The 22,844-nt window shown below is 31.5% G+C and overlaps 1 protein-coding gene across 1 annotated transcript in view; it reads left to right on the top strand.

Moving 5' to 3' along the window:
- LOC111619602 (RING finger protein unkempt homolog) overlaps window positions 1–22,844 on the top strand; it is an 85,082-nt gene that overhangs the window by 33,286 nt on the left and 28,952 nt on the right. The window contains exons 4-10 of the mRNA XM_023361365.1: window positions 4,576–4,711; window positions 8,063–8,111; window positions 8,242–8,361; window positions 13,506–13,590; window positions 17,035–17,168; window positions 19,012–19,095; window positions 19,181–19,333. Coding sequence (XP_023217133.1) covers window positions 4,576–4,711; window positions 8,063–8,111; window positions 8,242–8,361; window positions 13,506–13,590; window positions 17,035–17,168; window positions 19,012–19,095; window positions 19,181–19,333 — 761 coding nt within the window. The remainder of the gene's footprint in view (window positions 1–4,575; window positions 4,712–8,062; window positions 8,112–8,241; window positions 8,362–13,505; window positions 13,591–17,034; window positions 17,169–19,011; window positions 19,096–19,180; window positions 19,334–22,844) is intronic.

Below are 22,844 nucleotides of genomic sequence, written 5' to 3'. Positions count from 1 at the left end.
CAAGGTAGACCTGGATAATTTTTCAGTTGTGAGCTCTTGTCTATAGAGCAATGAATACAGTGTTTAGTAAATTGGATGATTTTCAAGCTGGTATTAAATTGTGAACAACTGTTTATTATATTTGTTTTTTCACATGCACGAGCATGTTTTTTTATACTTAAACTAGGTGTTTATACTTCAGCTATCCTTACATGGAGATCAAATTCTGTTAAATAGCTGCACATCCTAATATTATTAATGAGTTTTCTTGGCTTTCTCTCTATAGCTCTTAAAGTATTGTAGTCATATCAAGAGCTTATACTTTAGTGGTATTGCTGGGTAAGGTTTGGACACAAAGCTTCCATTTCCAGTTCCTCAGTTTTTAAATTCTTGACTTTTCTTCTTTTAAGAAGCATATCTATATGTCATTGTTATGTATTATTATTAATACATGACAATTGCACTTGGGATTTAATCTTGGAGAGCAGAGTTAAATGGATAAAAGACTTTTTAATGTAAATTCAATAAAAGTCCCAGCTTATGTCATAGCTAATTTATTACTATAGAAATAGAAGGCACGGCACAGTATAAATAACAAAAGAAATATTAATTAAGTAAAGATTTTCGGAAAATTTTCTAGTGTCTCTTTTGTTTTTTTTTGTTTTTTTTGGAGGGGAGTGTCAGAACCCCTTGGTCCCTATCTGGGTGACCATTGCATGAATATGTATTAATTTAATAATAGTAAACCTAGTAAAATAGTAAATGATACTATAAAAATTTCATCAGTAATGTATGAATCATCAATCTACTTTTAGATTTATACCATATATTTAAATACAGGCATACCTTGATTAACAAAGAGGATGTGCTCCACAAATTTGCTTTATTAGGTGAAACTTCATTCTCCAAGGTAAAAGTACTGTGGTCTTAATAGGAATACATTCTTACATAAAGGAAATGAAAGACTTATTTTTGAAAAAAGGAAAGCTTTGTTAAATAAAAAGTCAATATTACATTTCAAACATGATGATAAAATCACAATGTTTTAAAATAGGAATTTAAAGTTGATTGTTTATGCTTTTTTTTTCTCTTTCATTTAACAATTACCTGTACAAATTTATTGCAATTAACACTGATAGCTTAACAATAACACTTCTTCCTAAATCATGATCATTTTCAATGTCATTCAAACATCTTTTTAAATCTAGTTGCTAATACTTTTTCAGTATGGATTTTTTAAATTTCATCTTTATTTATTTATTTGTATTTTGTTTTGTTGTTAACAAGTTTTTCTAAATCTTCCACTGAAAAAACATTATCTTTTGCATTTAATAAATTTCATACATCCTCTTTGTCTACATTTTCAAACCTATTGATTGAGCCATTTTCATTTCTAATCTATTGAATGTTATTTTCTTCTTTTAGTACAATTTATTCTTTTCTTCATACATCATTTATTGCATTAACCGCACTGAAACACACTTTATGAAGTGTAAATGACGACTAAATTACTCCAATGATGCGAAACTGCTAAAACAGACACACTTATAACTTAGAGTATGTGATGTAGTTGTAGTCATTAGGCAATCAGATGACTTCTGATGTTGGTCTTGAAATTTTAATATTTTTATGTTAAATGGGGCTGGAAATTGTGACTTTATTCTATTGAAGCTTCGTTACCAGAGGTATGCCTGTACAGTAAATTCTCAATTTTAGCAGAAATTTTTTATTTGCAGTTATGATACTTTAATTTAGAATTGATAAATCTATCCAGTTAGTGTCACTAGAACATACATTATATAATAGATGGCAAAAACTTTTATTAAAGTTTTCTTTTCAAAAACAGAAGCTGTTTAGCTTTAATTATCTTTTAAAATGAACATAAAGAATATATGATAAAAGTGCAAAGTATCTAAGAACAATTCAGCTTACAAGGTTTTTCAATTTGTGCAGAAACTTCTAACAATGTATTAATCATCTAAGTTGAGCACTTACTTTATAAGATAAAATCCGTCCAATAAACAAAGCATTAATTATATATAAGTCAAATGAATTACTATATCTGTATCTTTATGGCATTTTTCCTTTGTTTTTTATATTTAGTGATATTACTATAATGAAAATTCAGTATTGGTTATAATAGTAATATTAAGAATAGATATTATACACTTAATACTGAGAGAAAAGTTGTACAGCACAAAATTATTAAAATAGTACAGGTATCTCTTACAACATGGCATTTCTACAACACAATTTCACTCTAACACAATTTGAGAAATCCTCCATACAAATTTTCACAATTTTTAAGAGCAAACTCTGTTGTTCAATATTTTTTTTATTCAAGTAAGCTTGTGTTTTGTCTCAAATTAAATACCACAGAGCAGTTAATTTTCTAAATTATTTAATTTAATTGTAATTACAGTAGAGCGTCGATTTTCCGAAAGTCAATCATCCGAAAGAATTCCAGTCGGCAAATTTAAATTTTCGCCAGTGCTGTGGCGCTTCAATCTTTNTTGATGCAGTTTTGTCAACAAAATCCTGGGCCAGGTCATAAGAATGCCTGCCGTGGAGTGCCTTTTGAGCCCACGATTGCTTAATGGTGTCTATGCTTTGTATATGTTGTGTCGTGTTCATATGATATGAGTGTACGTTTAATGGTGTGTTATTTGAGTCTGCTAGAGTTACTGCTTTATGTAACTGTGCTGTTTCTTGTTTTTTGTAGAAAAACTCTTGCAATGACTGTATTTGTTTGTATTGAAGGTTAACTATGTCAATCAGGCCACGTCAGCCATCTTTACATGGAAGGGTTAATCTTTCTATGGTGGTTTTGGGATGATGATGTTTATGCTTAGTAAGTGTTCTTGTTTTCCTTTGGAGTTGTTCAAGATCTGTGTGAGTTCAATGTATAACTCCAAAAGAATATGTGAATACTGGGATGACATATGTGTTTATTGCTTTTACTGTGAGTTTTTCATTTAACAGTGTTCTGAGAATGGCATTTAACTTACTTTGGTATTCTTTAATTAATATTTGTTTTATTTGTGTATGTTCTGTTAGTTTGGCCTGTTGGAATTTTAAATACTTGTGAACTTTGACATGGATTCAATAACATCTCCATTTCCAAGCACAAAATCTTATTTTCTTTAGGACTCCTTTTTCTATGTGAAGCATTTTGCATTTGTCTAGGCAAACTCCATTTGTATATCCTTGGTGTATGAATGTGTGATTTCTAGGAGTTGATGAAGTTTCTTTTGTATGGATGCATAAAGTTTTATGTCGTCCATGTACATGAGATGTGACAGCGTAAACTGTGGCACACGTATAAAATGTAGCATGCCAACAACTTTTTTCTTTCATGCAATCTATGACTTTACTTAAAAAATACATAATCTACATTTTTGTTGTATATTTTTCCATGTTTTAAGGTTTCTAAAATGTGTATATGTGAATATTCTGATTATTGGAAAAGGTTTTCTTAAAAGACACTAAATAATATGCTTCCAAAAATTTCAGTTGGCATGTGAGAAAATTTTGCACTGTAGATTTGGTAATTTTGATATGAACACTATAGATTGTCCACTTTACAATTCAGTACTTTAACATGCTTTTCAACCCAGGAATCAGGAATCACTTTTATCAGCACCTTTATTTTCTGAAATTTATTTGAAGACTGGGGTTTAATCAAGGAAATATAATGTGTATGTGTGAATATGTAATATCAATTATTAAGTTTCTGCTTTATAAATTTCTGCTTTAATAAATTCATGAATATTTTCATGAATTTATTAAAACAATATGAGATGGTTTGATTTTAATTGTGTCTGTATAAAACTAAGTATTAAATATCACTCTGTATATTGAATTTTAGATCTACTCCATGTCCTAATGTTAAACAAGGTGATGAATGGGGAGATCCGGCTAACTGTGAAAATAGTGATAATTGCCCTTATTGTCATACACGCACAGAACAACAGTTTCATCCAGAGGTTAGTACTAGTAGTAATTTGTATTATTATTATTATTTTGGGTTTAGTGAGTTATACTCGGTCGACATCAGTTGCTGTGTACTATGCTGGACCAGAGTCAAGGCATAGCAACCAAAACAAGACAAAAATTAAATAAGTGTGTCAGTGTGTGTATCTGTATTCAGGAATTTCCTGAAAATATGACATGTATTCAATATAGTGTCCTTCTGTAGTGTGATGTATGTATTTCTATTCAATTGTAATGTTCCCAGGCTTTTGTGTAGTGTGTGTGGTATCACGCCTGTACAGGAGAGAATGAAGATACAATAAGCACCCCATCCATCCTTCACATATGCCTTATTTCCTGGGTGAGTTCTATGTTCTTGCTGATTTTTAGAGTGCATGTGTTTTGTATATTGCAAGTGTTTGGAATGGATACGTCTATAATGTATGTGATTTTATTGTGTTTGTAAATGAGTGCAATGTCTGGTCTGTTGTGATAAACTGTTTTATCTGTTATTATAGCTCTGTTGTAGTACATTTTGTGCATGTTGTTTTCCAATACTGTCTGTAGAATGTATTGTAGTATGGTTTGTGGATGTCTAATAATTTGTGATTTTTTAATTTTCAGATACTGTTTATGTATTAGCAAATTATAAAACTGAACCATGTAAAAGACCTCCTAGATTATGTCGACAAGGATATGCTTGTCCTCAATTTCATAATAATAGAGATCGTAGGAGAAGTCCTAAAAAGTACAAATATAGGTAAATGAAAATGTATACTTATACTAGTAATGAAATAAAATAAGCTAATTTATCAAAAATAAACTATTTAAAAAATTTATATATTGTGATTTTTTTTTAATAGTAAATGATATATACTGTATTTTCTCAATTTAACCCCAGACAGCTACTTTTAAAACGTATGTATCCCCAGGGTTTTTCCAAAGCGGGATTTTTTACTTTGCAACATTTAGAAAAAAAGGAAAAGAAATACCTTAATTACTTATACATTTCCAGAACTATCAAAATCATTAATTGACTATATTTATGGATTATGACTAACACTTGAAATAATTACTATTTTCATAGTTTAGTTCATTATTTTCCAATTCAATAATTATATTGTCATTTGTATCTGCTTCAATGTTGTTGTAGGAATCAAGATCTTGACTATCATCTTCTGATTCAAACTTACTATATCTTTCCACTTCGAGTTTTCCTGATAAATTCAGTGAAGATCTTCTTCATACTCCGTCTCGCTGAGTTGGTTTCCATATGTATCACGATTTGATATAGTGATCCAGGTTCTATGGAAAGCACACCTCCACACTCAAGTTATACAATATTTACAGTTTATTTACAAATTCTATACGTAGAGTGTACAAGTTCAAAAACATAGTATAAACATAGTATGCTTGAGTGAACCTTGGAGTAGAAAGTGCTGTCTGACTGTAAACAACTTGATGAGGTAGAATTTTAGTTAAACCTTTTACCCTGCCATTCTAAACTACATTACCCTAAACCAGTGTTTTCCAATCTTTTTTGTGCTATGCCCCACCTAAGCCTTTCTAAAATTCTTATGCCTCCCTAACATATACAGTTAACTTAAACTCTGGACAAGTCCATTTTCGAATTGCCCTCTTTACAATCCAATTGCCACCCTGTGGCCCAATGCCCCACAGAGGGGCAATTCGATTGGAAACACNTCCATTTGTATGTCCTTGGTGTATGAATGTGTGATTTCTAGGAGTTGATGAAGTTTCTTTTGTATGGATGCATAAAGTTTTATGTCGTCCATGTACATGAGATGTGACAGCGTAAACTGTGTTGTTTTTTCATGTCTGATATTGTAGTCATATTGTGTGTTGTTTAACATGTTGGATAATGGGTTTAAAGGTAGGCAGAACCAGAGAGGACTCAAGGAATCTCCTTGAAAAATTGCTTGCCTAATAAATATTTCGTTTGTTTGTATGGAAGTGTTATGAACCCTGAGATGTAGTGTTGTTCTTCAGTGCTGCATAGTGTTTTGGAAGAATGCAATGAGTGATGGATGTATTTTGTACATGTGTAGAATATGTAGCAGCCAACTGTGTGGAACACTGTCGAATGCTTTTCTGTAGTCTCTATATGCCATGTGTATGTTTCTGTGTTGTTTGTGTGCTTGCTGTAGAATGACTGAATCTATGAGTTACTGTTCTTTGCATCCCCTGTGATTTCTATGGCAACCTTTTTGTTGTTCCGTAAGAATGTTGTGTTCTTCAACATGTTTGTATATTTTGTTTGTAATACAGGATGATTTGGCATGTCTTGTGGATTGATAATGATGTGTGTTAGGTGTTTAGCTAGTTCCTGATGCAGTGATGTAAACTTTTTGTACCAGAAATTGTGAATGTTGTCAACACCAGGTGTCTTCCAGTTATGTGTTCTGTTAACAGTGTATTGGACATCGTGTATGTTTATTTCAGCACAGGGCATAGTTGGTATGTTGTACAAGTTTCTGTTCTCCTCGATCCAGCCTGCATTAGCATTGTGTGTAACAGCACTAGACCAAAGAGAAGACCAATATGTTGTGAGTTCTTCTATTGGTGTGCCACTGTGCTGTGTATCAGCATTTGTTTTGCTACTAATTTGTCTGTAACAGTTTTTCATTGTTTGTAAATAATTTATTTTGTTGTTTTTGTAGTGTACATGTTTTGTATTGTTTGAGTCTATGTGCTTTGGCTGCAAGTTTCTGTTTTAGTGTATCAATGTATTCTGTAATGTGTGTGTTGTGATGTTCATGTTTTGTGTGTGTTTTGATTTTCTTGAAAATGTTTTTGAGTTGTTTCATTAATTTGGGTGTTATGTTGTTTTTAGTGTATTGTGTCAGCTTGCCTAATTGCTGTCTAATGTCATTTATTTGTGTTTCTATTCTTCTCTGCCAGGCAGGCTTGTGATAGAATTGTGTTTTGTGTGTATCTGTCTGTGATTGTATTTTCAGTCTATGTTGTGTCACTACTGTGACTGCTCCAGCATAAACTAATGCATGAATGTCTGAGAGTGTAGAAATTGAATGAATGTAGTGTTGTAGTAAGTAAGTTTTTACATAATTTAGTGTTTATTCCTACTACCTTTGACATGTTGATTTTTGGTATTCATGGTGTTGGTGTGGGATCTGTGCCTGTATATTTAATGAGTGTTTCCTGAAATGAGGTGCCTGCAGTATCATTAGTGGTACTTGTTGTGTGTGTGCTGTAATCAGTGCTTGTTACTGGATCATCCTGACAGGTTACGTGATCTTCATTAATGTTAAATGTTTCTGTCTGTTGATGTATTTGATCAGCAACCTGTTGTTTGATAAGTTCAAGTGTTGTTTGTGGAATAAGGTTTTTGTGTATAATTTTTCTTTTTTTTATCAACAACCCTTTGTTTGGTGACAGTGAGGTGAGGATATTGTGTGAATCTATGGTGTAGTTGTTGTCTGTATGCTGTCATGTTTGTTTCGAGTCTTGTGATGATGTAGTAAGTACAGATGATAAACTTGTTCATTTCTATTGTCCATTTTATCTGTTGGGTTGGTTTTCCTGCCTTTCTGGTTTGTGGATGCATTGCCACAGAAACACCAAGGCTAGGTTGATTCCTCACATCTGTTGAGGGCATTGCAGTAGCCATGCTTGGACTGGCGCTGCTTTCGCCACCAGTAATCAAGGGAGACTGTGGTCTATTTTTCAAACATGAGCCTCTGCCTAACCCACAAGTGCAGATCTTGTTAACCTGAGCAATGTCCCAAGTCAGTATCATGCTTAGATCTGGTTACTACCATGATAAATATCTCCACATAATGTGGGTGTGGTCACTCTTAGCTTCACTTCTCTCCATAGACCTTACTGGCATGGGTGTCCCTACCAGAAGCTTGAGTTCCAGCCTGCATTGCCCTGTGGATCAGTAAAATTTAAAGTTATATAGTAATTTAATACTAAAAACATTTATATTTTCATTTTAACTAATAAGGAAATTTTAAAATAAAATTTCTTTATTAGTTAAAATGAAAATATACATACCTACCTCTCTCGTGTTTTTGTTCATTGGATTATTGTCTTTTGTAATTAATTTATTTTATGTTTAAAATAACAGATTAGATCTCTTTTATTACAATGAACAGAAACTTATTATTGATCCACCTGTATGAAATACAATAACTAAAAGAAAGACAGTTCAAATGAAAATGAAATGAAAAAAAATCAAAATGAGCAATTACAATTCTGATCAAAAAATAACCGAATTTAATTTTTTTTTTCAATTTTTTTTTCAAGTTACAGGTTATTGGTCCTTGTCCCCTTCAAAATACTCCTCTCCTCTATTCACATACTTATCCCAGCAGTGTTTCCATTTTGCAAAGCAGTCCTGGTACGCTTGTTTCAGAATGTCCTTTAGTACTTGTGACAAATTTGTTTTGATGTCATTATGTCAAAACAGCATCCTTTTAACACTGATTTTAATTTTGAAAACAAGAAAAAAATCATAAGAAGCCAGGTCTGGTGAGTACAGTTGTTTGATTTTTGGCATAAAAACTGGCAAATTGACAAAGCTGAGTGAGCAGGTGTGTTGTCATGGTGAAGGAACATGAGTTGTCTTGCCACAACTCTGGTTTTTTTTGGCAAATTTTTTCACACAATTGCTTCAAAACACGTGTAGTACTGACGGTTGACTGTTTGACCTTAAGGCAAAATTTCAAAGTGTACAAATCCAATGAAATCGAAAAAACAATTATCATCATCTTGACATTGGATTGAAACTGTTGTGCTTTTTGTGGGAGCATATGAGTTTGTATGCTCCGCTTTTTATACATGCCAAATCACATGATCCTCTTGGTTTCGAGGTCTCTGCTTTTAAGACCCTAATAAGAAGGGCTTTCACTCATTGTTAGAGAGCAGAGGATAGGAAAATGGAGCTGGAATCTATTTCAAGTGTAGCTAGCTGCGTGGTTACCCTATGCACCTAATTAATGAGCTAGTAGCACACCACAAAAAACCTATGGATATGGCACTTCCAGGAAACCTGTCCTTTGTTCCTATTACTTACAACAGGATCCTTCCCAACACCTACAAACAAATAGCTCATTATACGAGTAAAACGATCGTGTACAGGCGATCTCCGATCATTTTCTTTTGTTTAAGAAACGACAAGGACTAATTTGAGCAGAATTGTATCCCAGGAATATATTCTATCCGTATTTACGATCACAGGGTGAATTGTCTGGGCAAATATATTGGTGCTATCGCATGTTGCCTTAAAACAAGGATTAAATTAAGGAACACAAATACTCAATTCAATCAAGGAACACAAATACACAATTGAAAAATACCTTTCCACTATGGCATTGGCTTCTTTTGCTCTAGATGATGACATAAGGGTGGACTTTGATAATGCATGATTAATACAATGGTGTGAGCACCAGGCCAGCCTGAAATATCTTGAACAGCTAGAAATATTTAAAGAGTTCAATAAGGGAACAGCCATCAGTTTCAAGGAAACGGACTCATTGGTGACTACATGGAGAGCATATTTTGATGTATAATAGGTATACATCATGTGTGCTTACATATTTATATAAACGTCAAAATTTTTAAAACAGGAAACCAGTTACAGGACTAATTTTGTTAAAGGCTCTACATCGGGCATGCGCATAACTTCAAGATTCAATTTTTTTGAACTCTTGGAATCGAATTTGATGATGACCATTGAAAACGTTTTTTTGGAAGTGAATTATTACTGGTTTTTCGGTAATTACGTATTTATTTTATTGAATTTTCACACCAGTAGTGTTGGTATGATGGATGATTATCAATTAAGTCATTTGTAGTTGAAATATTGCAGTTCTTGATAAAAGTTAAAATTTAGTGTTATTATTACATACATATTATTAGTTAGAGAGAGAGAGAGAGAGAGAGAGAGAGAGAGACTGTGCTATCCCATGTAGAAAGTCCATAATGCTGTGATCACGGTAGCTGCAAACAATAGTAAGAATCCATGCGTTTGAGTCAGCATATTTCTTTCTTGGAACTTGTGACAGATGACTAGCCAGAATTTGATTGGAATAAACTTGTGTAATGCTTGTTCTCTTTGAAGAAATCTAATGAATTTCCAAATGGTGGGATGGAAAATTTCAATGTTGGACTGAAAACCTTTGTGCCATCCTTCCACTGAAGTATTTGTGTTTGGTAATTCATCTTTGGATTTTTGATACATATTTCACATCTTTATAGCATAATTTGGTTTCCATCATTTACAACATTTTGTGATTATAGATTGTGCATTATTTACTTGGACACTATATCCACATGGCATGAAGAAAGCTTCAACTTACTTGGATTGTAAACTTTGTGTCTGATTTGCATAGTCTTGATTAATAATACATACATTTGCCATAGTTGTTTATATTTGTTTTTATGGTTTATAAAATAACTATAAGGTGTTTTTTAACACATGTTTCATTTTAGATTTTTTATTGTTTGTTGTTTCAAACCTGTTGTGAGTCAGATAAAGGAGTAAGCAGGATGATGCACTAAACAGTTTGGGTGCTTTGCCCAAAGATTTGAGAGTCTTAAAACATTTCATTGACAGTGCATTAAGTATTACATAAAATAGTTAATTGCCAAACTCAAAATTTTTAACAGGATATTTAATATTATTTAACTATTGATGTTTTTCTGCTGAAAAATGATAATTAGCATATATTTCATTTGACTGACATTTAAAATTCGGGCTTATTCTCTGAAGGTTTAATATCCAAGAGGTTTTTACACAGGAGGGTTATTGTCTGGTGGATTGTTATCCATCAGACAATAACCCTCCTGTGTAAAAACCTGGTTATCAGAATATGGTTATTAACCTAGAACCATATTCTGATAACTGATATTTTTGTTTTGGGGGAAGTCATTAGTGAGTTTTTGTTTGCAAACTATTCACAAAAACTTTGTTAAAGAAATAAAACTCAAGTACCTAGTTTATGATCATAGTTATTTACCATATGATAGGGATTTTGGAATAATAGAAAAGAAAAAAGTGTGCAAAAATATATTTAACTTGTGCTGAATGGATAATACTTATAAAAAAATTGTAAGATAGATCAAAAAAGATTTAACTGAAATGCGACAGGTTGATTTTGTAAGCACCTTTAATTGACAACAAAATAATTAATCTTAAATTCGCTGAGAATAAGAATCCAGTTGCATTTCAGTATTGAAGCTCTTTTTTGTTGAACATCCTTGGAAATATTGTGTTAAATATTCTAATTCAGATTTAGTCAAGTAATTATGTAAATCTTGTTAAAGGACAGAAGAGAGAGGATAAACATACATTTGATCTAAAAAATGCTATTATCATCCCAAAATATTCTAAGCCAAGGTTAATAAATTAAAGGAAAGTTAAGGATAATAATGTCCTTTTTGAAATATGTACCCTCATCCACTATTTATTTTACAACAGCCTTATTTCTCAAAATAGCTTTGAGGAAAGCAGGGCTGCAGAATTGGTAAAAAAACACTCATCTCCTTTCAGAAGAGTTAGTCCAACTAAAAAGTGTGCGATCTAGCTACTTCAGCCCTTTGTTCAGAAAAGAAAAATATGTACTCTGATCAATTAGTCTGGCTCATTTAGAAAAATAGAGTATTTATTTATTTATTTATTTATTTATTTAGAGCAGGGATAATAAAGGAACAATTCAAAAATATTCTAATTCAGTTGGGTCAAAATAATTTAACTACTAAACACAAATACTACAAAGAACACTATATATTTAATAAATATATAGTGTTCATGATGCGTTTTGTATTTAAAATAAATGAATTACAAAATACAAAAAGATTTAAAAATTTAATAAATATATAATTAATTTTCTTTCATTTAAATAAAAAAACTAAAGTAAATTTAAAATGCAGGAATTAGAGTCGACACATTTTTTTCTGACTGCGATTCCTCTAGCCAGAAATTCCTCCTGACTCCGACTCCACAGTCCTGGAGGAAAGTCAGACAGAGAGTAAATAAGGTAGATAAATAAGGATGACCTCTTTGGCATTTTTGACTATGTATAGCAGGGATGGCCAACTTTTGTGTACAGAAAATCTACTTTTTATCTTAAAAATGTGTTGTGATCGACTTGTTGTCGTAGGCATAGTCTAAGTGGCGAGGGGAGGTGTGAAATACATACTATGTTTAGATAGGTAAGAAAAGCCACAATTTAATTTAAAACATGAAGTAAAGGTACTTACATTTTAAACAGAATAAAAATTGAAACTCAACGTTGTCACTTTCGGGGACCACCATTTCACCCTTCCTCTCTCTCTGTAACGTGTCCCGACTCCTGACCTACTCTCTCTATCCCTCTTCCTGCCTTTCATTTTTTAGTTTTACAACCCTTTGTCTACATTTCTTATTCCCCTTTTACAACTGTACACAAATGGATTGCACATGGACCAACAAAACCGCATCTGAGGGAGAACGTGGAGGTCCGATATCACTACAGTTGTGTTTGCACATTGCATTTGGTTACAAGTGTAACACATTAATTCAAGATATCGCAAGTGATTGACCAAAATTGGCTTGCAATCGACTTGTTGGCCACCCCTGATGTATAGTATGTATAATCATTAAAACAATTTAAACCAATTTACTAGAACTTGTAGAACACTGTTTTGATTATGAATTTATTGAAAAATTATTTAGTCCAACATTTATTCAAGTAACTTTATTTACTTTCTTATGCAAATAAATTTTCAGTGCAACAATAGTTTAACCAAGAAATACTGTTGCAGTATTTTCATAAAAATTATATACTTAAATCTACTTAACAACAGACTATGTAACATTGCATTTAAGTAAAGAAAGAATTACATAGTACATCATTATCAATAAAATAGCACTTTTTAAATTAAAAGAAAAACATAAATGTAAAATTTAACAAGCTCTTTTTTAACATCCCCTCAGTACAAAACAGCCAGAGAGTGCTACCTTCAACAACAAATATTTTTATATGACCAAATTTTAGGAATATACTAGTTGAGAATGGATAAATTCAATCTATACTGGCATATCTGAAGGCAGTAAACTTACATACAGAACTCTAGGACATACAACAGAACAATGACATATTAAAAGACTCATGAGGGCATATAACAACATAACTGACTAGACCTGGCACTTTTTGCTCTACTAGGCCCTTGTGCCACAAAATCCCAAATACAATCAACCAACACCAACAAGCTGGGTTTTTTTTAGTGGCTTAGACCACTGTTATAATGATCCCTCCCTGAATTGAATGTGTTTTTGGTTTTTGTCTAGTTACTAAATATGGTGTATTAATAACACTGAAACTAAGAGTATCATATTACATCATTAAAAGAATAAAATAATTGATAATTTGCTGATTTTATCAACTAGTTTTCCTGATTGTAAGAAGACTTTTCCTAATATAAATAGAAGCTGTCTAATTAATTTCTTAGTATTTATATATTTTCTAACAATAAATTTACATTTTTTCATATTAATGTTTTTTATTTTATAAATACTTTATTTTCAGATTTATAAATCAACTAAATGTAATGATATACTTCAAAATGGTTATTGTCCACGTGGACCTTTTTGTGCATTTGCTCATGTAGATAGTAAGTGTTGTTATTTAATTGTTAATTTAATTTACAATATAAATTTTTAATTTTTATTTTCTCTAAATTCAAAATATATGAAATAAAGATATAATTCTAGTTTATTGGATATTATGATCTTTTATTAAATGTAATTATTTACAATAACAAAAACAAGATTCTACTGTACACATACACATGCAACAAGTCCCCACTTGATGCAACAAGTCACATGCAACAAGTCCCCACTTAACATCAAGTAGGGACTTGTTGCATAAAGGTATGCACAAGGTATGCAGAAATTATAAATTTATATTTTAATTAATTTATTTTTCTGTCTGTTTTTTCTGAATAATTAAGTAATTACAGGGTGGTTATAAAGTTGCCCTACTCAGACCTGTATAGAGCCCATTCTTGTTGACATATTTTAATGAAACTTGGTATATATGTTATATGGGCCATGGGGGGAAAATGCAAAAAAATTCTTAGTTCAAATTTCTGTCACTATGTGAAAAAAATGGTGCATGAAGAATAAGAAACACAAAATAGAAACATTCAAAAGGTTTTTATTCACAACATTTGTTCAATGTGCAATCCATTTGCGTCAATCACATGTTTAAAGTGCCTTACAGTGTGTTCAACAGTAGCCCGATAGGTTTGTTGAGGAATTCCAACAATATAGTATTGTGGAGAGCACGTGGACGAACAACACAAAGAAAGTCGTCTACAATAAAAGTTTTATTGTCGTTTCGTGCAATTATACAAAATTCTCAAAGATCCCAACTCCAATACACACAGCTTGCGTAATATATACTTTATTGGAATGAGAGAGTGCAACGGTTATTCGTGACAATGTAAAACCTTACTTAACCCTATCTTAACCTACCTTAACCTATCTTATATACTAAATAAGGAAATAGAATGAAGAGTGAATATTAAGATTAAGAATATAAAAAACAAGAGAAGACTGCTGGTTAGGGTACCCGTGTTTCCTTCCTCACTTTCTTCAGATTTCACTAGTATCGATAAAAAAACAACTTTCATTGATTTTCCTTCCTTTCTTCAGATTTCACTAGCATCGATGTAAACAAAAAACTTTCGTCGATTTTCCTTCCCTTCTTCCTTTCCGTTATGTCTCGCTCTCTGCTCTTAAATCACTCAGTCCTTAGTTACAGCAACCAGGCTCTCCTCTCACCCTCTGTCCTGTCCCAATGCTAGCTCCAGTCTGTCTCTCCTTTTTCCACAATTTTGCCTCGGGGTCTTCTCTTCCACACGCCTTGTTTTTCCTTTCACTTTCTTAGAAACGTTTTACCACCAGCAGGGATGAAGGACAGTTAGAAAGTTTGAGAAAGTGTATCAAAGAATGAGGAAACTTAATCTTAAGAAAAGTATATACAAACAACTGGTGTATCACCACAGTATGATATGCTTGCTTTCAATTCAGGCAGAGTCCGTATGCTTCCTCTATAGACACAATCTTTCAGATATCCGTATAACCAAAAGTCACAGGGATTCAAGTCTAGAGAACAAGGAGGCCAGGCATTTGGTAAACTTCTTGAAATTACCTGATCATCTCCAAATTTGTCATGAAGTAGTTCTTTCATTTCTCAAGCAATATGCGGTGTTGCCCCATCTTGCAGGAATGATGTGATGCAGCAGAAGTTTGCTGTAACAGGCATCTATCACATAACACTTTTTAGGGCCTTGAGGTGTGATCTCCTCAAAGAAAAAGAGGCCAAGAATGAAGTCAGAAGTGAAACCACACCTAACAGTGATGTAAGCAGAGTGCAGAGGCTGCACAACATCAGGTCTTATAGTACCCCATATGCAACAGTTACGAGTATTCACTGCTCCATCTAGGGAGAAATGCACCTTATCTGACCACAAAATGTTCCATGGCCATGCATTGTCAACAGCTATTCTGGCCAAAAACCAGCAAACAAACTCTATGCATTGTTCTGGATCTTGAGGGTGCAGCTTTTGCAACATGAGGATCTTGTACGGATACCACTGTAAAATGGATCACAATTTTTTGAATCTTAGACCAAGGAAGAGACAAGATCACATGACCCTGTTCGAGCACTTGTTGAAGAATGTTCAGAAGCATTTGCTCTGTCAATCACAGCAATGGCGACTTGCTCCACAGTTTCATTTGAAATCCTTTTCCAACCTCTACCTGGCAATACACCCAACTCTATAGGCTCTTCAAATTTGGTAATCATCTTTCTCAAATCATACGTCGACATAGTTCCTATTTGCAAGCCTTTCAAGCATCGATATTCTTGCAGTGCAGCCGAATCATTATTGCCATTCTGATAAAACAACTTTACCAGTAAAGCTCAATCTTTCTTCTGTAAAGACATGATAAAGAATGACATTGACTACTGGCTTTTTAAAAGGTTCCTATTTTGCATGGCATCTGCTGCATGCGCCATCTTTTCACCTAGTGGTAGAAATTTGAACTACAGTAGAGCGTCAATTATTCGAATGTAAATCAACCAAAACCTTGGTTAACCGAAAGTGTTCCAGTTGAACTGTGTTGTGCTGAATCGAATGTTTTTGATACTAGATTAACTTCTAAAGTATAATTTTTTTTGTTTTTATATTTTTTAATATATTTATTTTGTTTGTACAAAATAAAGAAATAATTTTTAACGATACAATAGCCATTATTATTATTATAAAAATTTTCATTAGGCTTAACATTGATGAAAATTCAACACAAAGTGACATGCAACAGAGAAAAATTTGAACATAGGATATATTAATATATTATTATTGGGATATAATAATATACTATATTAATAATGTATTTTTTTGTACATAATCATTTATCCAAAAAATCAATTTTCTGAACAACCCCAGTCCCCAATTGATTTGGATAATCAACACTACTGTAAATATTTTTTTGCATTTTTATTTTTCCCATGGTCCATATAAATGTATATGCCAAATTTCATCAAACTACATTAATGAGAACAGGCTCTACACAGGTCTTGAATAATTATATATAGGCCTACTAAACCAAAGAGCTATATTATTTTATGGGTAATTTTAAGTTTATATTTAATTTATTTACAATGAAATTTGATATTAAAGATGAGCAGTGTTACAGTCTTTCAAAAATCTTGATAATTAGAATTAATGTAAAAGTAATTAAATTAGAATAAAAATAAAGCATGTGTGAAATAAGTTCAGGTAGTAAATATAATGTTTATAAATAATTTAACTAGATCTTTTCTCACATGATATGAATACAGAAAAGAATGTTTCTAAATAAAGTATATTAGATAGAATTAATTGTAATAATTTAATTAAATTCATCTTCGATTACTTTAATATATTGTGTCATTGTATTATATTCATTGTTCTTAAGTTATAAATAATCTATTCAAAAATTCATATTTCAGTTTTATTTTCATTAAAATATTTTGTGTTTAATAAAAAAAATTATACACCTTGCAGAAGAAATTTCTGCTATTCGAGACTTAGGACCTGATAATACAACAGATTTAGCAGCAATTTTATCAAGTGCATTGCCACCAAGTGTAGTTTCTACAAGCAATTCAAATGAATATTCTCAATCACAGTCATCTCCTGTAAGTATTATTTTAATATAAATATTTTTGAAATGATAAACTAAAATTTAATTGATAAGTTTTGATTGCGTTTTATATGAAAAATATTAAAAATATTTTATTTTGTAATTTTTGTTAAAAACATTTATTGTTACATTTCAAATATTTACATAACTTAAGAAATTAGCTTCCAAAAATAAAATATAAACAAGAAATGTAATATTTAGTTTTTACTATTAGAATTATAGAAAATATTATTCATTATAAATTTCACTTTATAGAAAATCTTAAATTTTAGTTTTATTTGTGCTAAAGTTTAGATTATGTATAATTTACATGTTATAATCCAGACGTGGACAAATGCGGCTCTTTTTGAGTTACATGCGGCTATTGCTGAAAGTGTTAATTTCTACTTTTTTTTTATTATTATTTTTACAATTTTATTTCTACAATTTTGTGAAAATATGTTTATAAAAAAAATTCAATATTTGTTTTATAGTATATTTATATTATATAAACATCACTAACTCAACACCTGAGTGTATTAACAAAATCTTCAAACCTGTTACTGGTGTGTGTTCTCCCACTATGACAAAAAAAAAATGCAAAAATAAATAAATAGTTCATTATTAATGTTTTTGAACTGAAAAAAGGTTCTTCTTCGGGTAACGTTGAATTTCTGATGTAATGACGATAGAAGAAAACAAAATTTGAAATTTGAACACGCACTTCCTGATTACGTCTTCTTAGGCATGTGTACTCAAAGTGATTGACGGTAATCGTAGATTTTTGTTCATAAGCTCCTGCCATGCTATTGATAGAGTTATTTCTTCTTTTTGATTGATGCAGTTATTACTGCTAAGGCTAGCTATATATATGATGGTAGCCTCTAACCACCTGAGGTGTTGTGCATGCTGTGGTGCGGATAACTCTGGCCTGATTAAAATCCGGCTCTGTGTCTGTATCCGATGCGTAAATGGCCAGAGCAGTGGTGATCCTTTCATTCTGTATATCAGCTGCGTGTTCTTTCAATCTAACTCCTAAGGAGCATTTTGTAGAGCCTACATAGACTAGGTTTCTATCGCCTCTGTGATCTTTAATTAATTGGGATGTTGTTTACATCGAGAAATTTTCCCAGTCAGGCTTATCCTTTCTGTTATGTAGGATGTTAAATATAGATGCACATCTTCTGTAAGCAATGCAAATGTGGCTCTGGCCATTTACGCATCGGATACAGACACAGAGCCGGATCTTAATCAGGCCAGAATTATCCGCACCACACAGCACGCACAATACCTCAGATGGTTAGAGGCTGCCATCATATACATAGCTATCCTTAGCAGTAATAACTGCATCAATCAAAAAGAAGAAATAACTCTATCAATAGCATGGCAGGAGCTTATGAACAAAAATCTATGATTACCGTCAATCACTTTGAGTACACATGCCTAAGAAGATGTAATCAGGAAGCGCGTGTTCAAATTTCAAATTTTGTTTTCTTCGATCGTCATTACATCAGAAATTCAACGTTACCTGAAGAAGAACCTTTTTTCAGTTCAAAAACGTTAGTAACAAACTATTTACTTATTATTGCATTTTTTTGTCACACAGTGGGAGAACATAGGTTTGAAGAGTTTGTTTATATTATATAATAAAATTGCGGTACAGAATAAAAAAAGTACAGAACTGCAGCTCCCATGCATTTTGCAAAACCTACATTTTGGCTCCCACTGAATTCTTGCTTGCTCACCCCTGTTATAATCTATTGGAAGATGTGTAAAATAAAAGTTTGGAGCTTTACATATTTTATTTAATGTTACCATCATAAGTATGTATGTTTATATATTTTTCTAATTAATTGCAGGAATCAAATAAAGATAATTCTCAAAATAAAGATCAACAACAAACAAATCAAGATTATCATATGCATTCAGTATCTAATTCACAGGTTTGATTTTTGAATATATATATTTGTACTGTAAAAAAAAAAGGTGCAAGCTTTGTATAATTTTTAAAATAAATATTATATTTAGAATACTAGAGAGATGGATATTTATTCAACATCCAGTCATCCACTGCCAACACCAATAAGTCGTCCTCGTTCATATAGTTCATCAACAAATCATTCAGGTGACTCTTTGCCTCAGTATCCTAAAGCACCTGGTTCTGAACGAGAAGATAAAGAGGTGATTTTTTTTGTGTAATAAATGTTAATTCTAAATTTGTTATTTTTCAAAAAATAATCTAATGACAAATAATTTTACAAATTAAATTATTTATATTAATTATGCAAGGCCATCCAAGGGCTGTAGATTATTGTATTCTATCTGTAAATAAATGGCCTGCTATCTATAAAGAGCTCTTTTGGTTATTCTTAAGATAAAAGAACAAATTAATGATATATTGACATTATGCTTAAAATATAAATACACAGCATATTTATAATTTCAAAAGGATATCAATAAATTTTAAGTAATTTTAAAATGAAATAAAAAAATTTAAATTAATTTTGACAATATTAACATAACAATCATGCAGAAACCAAACTACTATGTAAAGTTGCAAAATGTATTATTGATTTATAATTAATCTGGTTGAGAATTAATTTCTTAAAAACATTTTCTTGAGATGGTGATTAATATAGTATATATATATATCAATGTCTCATTCATATAAAATGATCTATCTAATAGGCCTAATTATTTTAAGAAAATAGTTACAATCTGAAAAATTTCAATATTTTTAAGATAAAAAATACATTTCAAATATAATAATTAAATATTATCTATAATTATATATAAAGTTAAGTAGCTATTATAATTATAAATTAACAGTTTATAAAGTTTATATTATAATATATAATTACATAATTTATTATTGATTTGATGTTAGCAGGAAAAATACTGAATATATGGCGTGTTGTTTTTGGAAAAGAGATAAAAAGTAAGTTATCAATCTAGATGATCCAAAAGTGAGGAGGGTAAGTTTAAATGTGTGCAGTCTGTGATTGAAATAGATGGTGCAATAAAGATGTAAACAATAGAACTGATGCAGGATTAAGGAGGAAATCTTATTAATAAAGTGGATACATCGAATTTTGAAGACAAATTCTATTAGGATGTTATCAAATCAGAATATTTTGTAGCTCTAGAAGCTGAGCAACTGAGGATTGATCAAAATTACATTAAGTTATACATACTAAAGATGAGAATATTGAAATTATTGAAGTTGGCCGGATGGAAGAGTATGGAACAACATTATTAGGAAAAGTATAGAATGCTGCCAGTTAAGGAGATGATAGAATTAAAAGCAAAATTATTTTAACAGCAAAACTACTCACATATAACACAAATAAAGGGGTTTAGGAAAGCTTTTTACTTGGTAAAATATTTTTTGGAATGGTTTGTTCAATCTTAAAACCAATTAAATGTCATAGTAGGAACAGTGTTTTAGAAACTCATAAATTTAAAATATTTTCAAATTTGATGATAAAATATTAAAATCAAGGCATTAGCCCTATTTTTGATGAACAACTCTGACAAAGAAAGATAACTTTTACAGCATCACATGGATCTGAGTCCTGCTCTTATTCTTATGGTGCAGATGTGCAATACATTAGAAATTTATTCATAAATATAAATCAAAAACTGAACAAATCAAATCAGCTGCCCATAAGCACCCATTACCCAACAACTAAAACATAAAAAAAAAGAAAAGACTAATCCGAATATATCTCTTTGGCATCTATTTATCTTTTGCTGGGGTGATTTCATTAGTTAAATTGAGGGTTTTAAATCAGTAGCCTCTTGTTCAGTAAAGGCCATCTGTTGTGGCTATGGTTAATTTCTCTGCAGTTCTGAGAGGGAGGTATCTGGAATCCTGTAAAATAATTCTGGTGTCAGCCCAGTGTGATACTGCCAGTTTATCAGTGAGCAGCTCCTTGACCAAAGATGTGGTGACTTTGCCCTTTATCAGATCTTTCCAATGTTCTATCATTCTGCCTGTAATGTACAGAATGTGCTCCTTATACACCAATTTCTACCTTTCTTTTTTTGTTCATAGTAATTGTAATTTTATACATGTTTTAAGCTGTTTGAGGTTTTATCCTTCTCATCCCCTATCAGGTCAACAAAATAGATGTCTGGGTGGTACTTAAGTTTCATTTTCTGATCCTTAAAATGCTTTCTTGAGTTTAGTTGAATACAGACTGATTACAAGGGCCTTTTTCCAACTAACTAGTTATTCTTTCAGATGGTTTGGAATTTTTCTGTTTAACCCTTGTTTAACAGATTGTTTTCTAGTTCCAGAGAGTACCTGAAAGCAAATAGTACTACTATCAGATATTTTCTAGGCCTATCTTTAATTCTTTTCAGAAGTCCTCTGTAGTGAAGGAATATACTACAGCTTTCCTGAGCAAAAATCTAAAAGCAACCATTTTATATTAGAATGGATTCCTTAAGGTTGAGTGAAATATAGGAGGATACTGCTGATGGTTTTCTGTAAACAGCCATTTGTAAACAATCATTATGAGAGTAATAGATATGTCCAGATATGAATAGAAGTCCTGCTGATTTGATCAGTCTACAGAGATCCTTCTAATTCATTGTTATTTATTTCCACTGTGAATTTTTTATACACTTTATTCTCTTGCCAGAGGATCAAATTTCATCAACATAATCTATATATTTTGTTTATAATCCAGTACCATACTTTTTATGATTGAAGCATCCACAAATATGTAGGTTTCAGTCATAAGGTTAGGTTAAAGGTGGCTTTTAACTTCAAGAAAGAGAACAGGTTTTTGGAGTCAAAAACAGTCATAAGAACTATGTTTGCTTTTCTTTGGCAGAAATAACAATGATGCAGGAAGTATCTCTGCAGATTGATTTAGCAGAACTTCTGTTTGTTATCTGGATATATCTATTACTCTCATTAGATGGTTCTTTACAAATAGTTGTTACGAAAAACTGTCAGCAATACATTCTTATATTCAGTTGACCTCAATGGATCCATTCTGATATAAAACAGCTACTTTTAGATCATGTTCAGTAGAGTTGTAATGTATTCTGCTGTATGGACATTTTGATTTGGCTGTTTTTTTTTTTTATGTTGTCAGGTAATGAGTGCTTATGGGCTACCAATTCAGTTTTAATTTTTGGATATTTTGGATTTATGTTTATGGATAAATTTCAAATGTACACTTGAGTCATGAGAGGTAGATAGATCCATGTGATGCCATGATTAGAATTTTCTTTGCCAGAATTGTTCATCAAAGAAAGGGCTTAATGCCTTGATTTGAATATTTTATTGTCAAATTTTGAAAACCTTTTGAGTTTTAGACATTCTATAAAGCCATTCCTAATACATGTGATTGGTTTAAGAATGGAACATAACAATTTAAAAAAAATCAAGTAAATCTTTCCTGGACCCATTTATTTATATTATAAGTAAGTAGTTTTATTGTTGATCTGTTATAGAGAGTTGTGTAACTCCAGGACTTGTGTATAGAAATGATTGTAATCATGTTGTATGAAGACTTTAGTCAGGTGTCTGTAAGAAAGTTTTCTATGAAGAGGGTACAGGAGAGGACTCAAAGGAAGATAAGGTTAAAAACTATCAGAGAAGATATGATGGATTACCATGTAAATGAGGATGTGATAAGAGTCAAAGAAGAATAGTGGAGAAGGATTCATAACT

This window comes from Centruroides sculpturatus, unplaced genomic scaffold (genome assembly GCF_000671375.1).
Source record: "Centruroides sculpturatus isolate CEXI.00-Female unplaced genomic scaffold, Cexi_2.0 scaffold260, whole genome shotgun sequence".
Classification (NCBI taxonomy): Eukaryota; Metazoa; Arthropoda; class Arachnida; order Scorpiones; family Buthidae; genus Centruroides; species Centruroides sculpturatus.
Note: the sequence above shows the minus strand (reverse complement) of the source record. Positions and strands in the feature narration are given on the sequence as shown.